General features: G+C 50.5%; 1 protein-coding gene across 1 annotated transcript; it reads right to left on the reverse strand.

Moving 5' to 3' along the window:
- Positions 1–419: 419 nt before the first annotated feature.
- On the reverse strand, positions 420–3615 carry LOC112912077 (T-cell surface glycoprotein CD1a-like). The gene is made up of 6 exons (XM_072759778.1): positions 3555–3615; positions 2623–2889; positions 1660–1938; positions 1180–1458; positions 759–849; positions 420–615 (listed from the first exon to the last, which is right to left on the reverse strand). The coding sequence occupies exons 1-6, from the start codon at positions 3613–3615 to the stop codon at positions 519–521; spliced, it is 1074 nt and encodes a 357-aa protein (XP_072615879.1). The 3' UTR covers positions 420–518.
- Between the last annotated feature and the right edge of the window lie 203 nt (positions 3616–3818).

Genomic DNA, 3818 nt, shown 5'->3' on the forward strand with positions numbered 1-3818 from the left:
CAACACAGATTTTTACTGAGGACGTATGCCATGTGGTGAGACACCTCGCCAAGAATACAAATACTAAAAAGACGTGGACTTAGTTCTTAAGAATCCTAATATTGCACTGGGTGTTATTCTGTATATTGGCAAATTGAACACCAATAAAAAATAAATTTATTATTTAAAAAAAAAGAATCCTAATATTAGAGGAGAAAAGGAACATAACTGGAGGTAATGAGGAGTGGGCTGGGAAACACAGATTTACAAAAGGTCAGGAAAAGGGGGTAGAGATTCTCAACAGGCAGAGACTGCTTCTACTTGTGAATCAGGGAGGGCCCTCTGGAGGACATGACATTTGATGTCTCTCGATCCATATAGGTGCTGGAACTTCATTCCATTCAGAGATAAAATCGAGATTTAAATTCCAGAACTAAGTCAGAACAACAAAACTCACTAAATTATGCTTAGCTTATATTGACAACTGATCATTAAGAAGAAATGAACACAGAGTTGCGCACAGGGAGTTGCAGGGACAATCAGTGCTGAGTTGGGTTTAGGTAAGTGCTGGAGCCTGGGCAGCTGGGTTCCTGCTCCAAAGGGAAGTCCGTGCACTGAGGTCTCCAGTGGGCTTTCCTGGAGGAACAAGGAGGAGGTCCTCTGCAGCAGGTGGAGGGGAGGCTGCAGGGGGGAAGGGCACGGCAGCAGAAGGGCTGAGGACACAGGGAAAGGTGGGGAGACACTTGGGAAAGAGCAGGAAGAGGGCTCCAGAGACTCACCAGCGCTTCCAGAGCCACCACGCCAGGCCTGCCAGGAGCACCAGGGGCACGATCACCACCAGGAAGACCAAGCCCATGGAGTGGGGCTGCTCTATGGGGTTGGGCACAGAGGGTGTCATTTCCCTTCCATCCGGGGTTTAACTGCAATTGCCTGCTCCTCCACTCTTGTCACCCTCTCCTTGACCAACCGCCCTTCCCCCTTTCCCTTCTCCCATCTCTCCTCAGAGATGGACACTTCACCTAACCCTCCGCATCCTCCCACATCTGCAGGACCCCCACCCTCAGCTCTTCCATTTCTGGATTACTGAGTATTTTAGTCCTCTTTGGTCTGGAGCCACCAGAACAAATGTTTCATCAGGCTCCCAGCTCTGATGGATGACCATTTACCATGTTGCCCAGCCTGGCCCCAGCTCTTCCTCACCCCAGTGGAGGACCATGTCCTGGCCTCCTAGACTGCTGTGTCTCACACGGCAGGACAGGCCAGCTGCCTCCTTGGCTTTCACATCCAAGGACACCTGAAGGTACCACGTGCCGTCAGCATGGGGCAGGACGTCACCTCTCTGGGAGCCAGTCTGCTCCTGCTCACTCTGCATCCACGTCACCCACACAGGCTTGGGGTAGAAACCGGAGACGTGGCACACGAGCTGCAGACGGCCAGGCCCGGGGCTGGGGCCAGTGGACAGCCAGGCCTCGGGCCTCACTGCGGAGACAGGACAGGGATTCACAGACTGAGGGGAGGTGCTCACATCACGTTAGACAGAAACACCTTTCCGCCTCTAAATCGAAATCTCCACCATCACCCCCTCTCCCTCTTGACTCCATCTTTTCCTGAATTTGAAGGAAATACTGCAAATTTATGAGTGCAGAAGAGAGAATCATGGAAGGAGGGAGCCGTACTCACCTTGTTGCTGGAGATCCGCCTTCCCTGCGTCGAGAAGACCCAAGAAGAACCGGGGGATGATGTTACTCATGTGCACGTGTACTATTTTATTAACCACATGGTACTGATTTAATAGTTTGCAGACCATTTGAGCTCTACTTCCTCCTTCTGGAGATGGCCACCATGACGTATTCTGGAAGCTCAGGAGATCAGATCCTTGATAAGCCATCCGCAAGAAGCATTCTAAAACTTTCCCAAAATGCAGCTCACAGCCTTTGACTACTTGTACCTGAAAGGCATCTGGGAAAATAAATTGTGAGTTACAGGACAGGGTGAGTGAAAGAGATGAAATGAAGTGAGTGGATGCCAGGGATGGTGGAAACAGAGGGAGAAGTTCAGGGGATTGGAGGGAGCCAGTAGACTTTGGTTTGAGAGATGGCTCAGACAAGGGGGGAACTGGTGGTCATTGGAGGTGAAGGAAGAGGTGAACGATTGAGGAAGGAACAAATGATGGAGGAGAGATATGAAGGATGTGGGCATAATATAGGGAACAGCTCAGTGGGAGAGCTGGGCTAGAAACAACCTACAGTGAAGGGAGAGCAGTGGGGTACAGGGAACATGAAGGCAGACATGCTGGTGGGATAGGATGGGGAGCAAGGCAGAGTCAAGGAGTCAGTCACAGAGCGAGGGAGCAGAGGTGCCTGGTTGGAGGCCAGGGAAAGGGGTGGTCATGGGAGAACTAGTGGGACAGGAGAGCCCAGCCTGTGGTCAATGAGAGGAGCAGGTCGGAGCAGAAGATGTGAAGCTTTTCAAGAATTGGGGTCTGGCTTTTACCACCAGCACAAATGGGTGCAATTCAGTTGTATAATAGGAGAACAAGAGTTTTAGATGCCAGTAGAGGCTCTTTCCTAGAGGAAAAAGGAGCTCAAGAGACATACGGACTTGCCATTTCAATCCCACCTGCCCATATGGACCCAAACTCACACTCAAGCTGCCATTGGCGGACATGGTTATGAAATATTGAAGGAAATCCAGTGGAGGCTAAATGCAAGCTCCTTTCCTGTTCCTTCAGCTCCTCATTGCTGAAGTTGCTCTTGGACCAAGGCTTCAGGTAAGTGAAAATACCAGTCTTGGGGTTCCAGCCCTGAGTCTGCAGCTCATCCAGCCAAGCTGAGCCTTGATTCTGCGTCCAGGAATGGCTGTAAAATGATGTGGTCAGGATAATTCTGAAGGAGATTGGCTCCTGGAAGTCTGTGGGAAAGAGCAGACAGACTGGAAGAGGAGGACACTGGGAAGGAGAGAGAATGGAGATAAGGTGCCAAGGACGGGACCCAAAAATCTGGAGGACAGAGAAGCCATAGTTGTCTCAGGAGAAACGTGCTGCCCCAGAGCCTGAGCCTCGAACCCATCCTTCAGGAGAGCACAGGGCCCTGGGGCTGGGGATGATCAGGAAGGAACCAGGCTGACTCTCTCCCTGCCCAGGTCTGTGCTGGCAACCCAAGCAACAAGTGCACATATGTACAGACATAAATGCACACAAGTACGTACACCCCACAAGTACACAGATGCACATGAACACATATATGGATACACAAACCTATAAACTTCCACACATTAACAAACTCTTACACCAATAAACATACATGTGCATATGCACACAAGTATACAAAACAAAGACATGCATACACATGTACAAACTCATACACATAATAAAAGAGACGCATACATAGAGACAAGGACATGTACACACGTGACACATACACAGACCTGCGGACACGAAAACACACACAAAGATACACACACAGGCATCTAATACACACACAGAAACTGACACATACCTACATGTACACATACAATCACACAAGTACACACACACATGCACATGTGCGCCCACTGGGCAGGACCCGAGCTCTCACCATCTTCGCCTTCACCCCCCGGGAGGAGAACCGCCAACAGCACAAGTTGCAGGAACAGCATCTTGTTTGCAGATGTTCTTTCTCTTGCAAAGTCGCTCTTTGACTTCTGTCCTCACACACCACACCGACCCCCTCCCAGCCCCTCTCCTCTGACTTCCTCTCCACACACAACCCTTCCCTGAGTCTCTGCCACAATGCAAATGTGCTCCTCCCTCAACCTTGGGCACCTACTCAGTCTCACTTCCCCTCCTGCTCTGCCTCCCC

The sequence above is a fragment of the Vulpes vulpes genome, chromosome 5, assembly GCF_048418805.1.
Source record: "Vulpes vulpes isolate BD-2025 chromosome 5, VulVul3, whole genome shotgun sequence".
NCBI lineage: Eukaryota > Metazoa > Chordata > Mammalia > Carnivora > Canidae > Vulpes > Vulpes vulpes.

What these genes read in the sequence shown, in the direction of transcription:
- LOC112912077 (XM_072759778.1), bottom strand. Translation starts at nt 3,615, where the DNA reads ATGCTGTTCCTGCAACTTGTGCTGTTGGCGGTTCTCCTCCCGGGGGGT. An exon ending in GGCGGATCTCCAGCAACAAG is followed by an intron (nt 1,459 to 1,659) that starts GTGAGTACGGCT and finishes CTGTCTCCGCAG; the next exon opens with TGAGGCCCGAGGCCTGGCTG. An exon ending in GGACATGGTCCTCCACTGGG is followed by an intron (nt 850 to 1,179) that starts GTGAGGAAGAGC and finishes CCAACCCCATAG; the next exon opens with AGCAGCCCCACTCCATGGGC.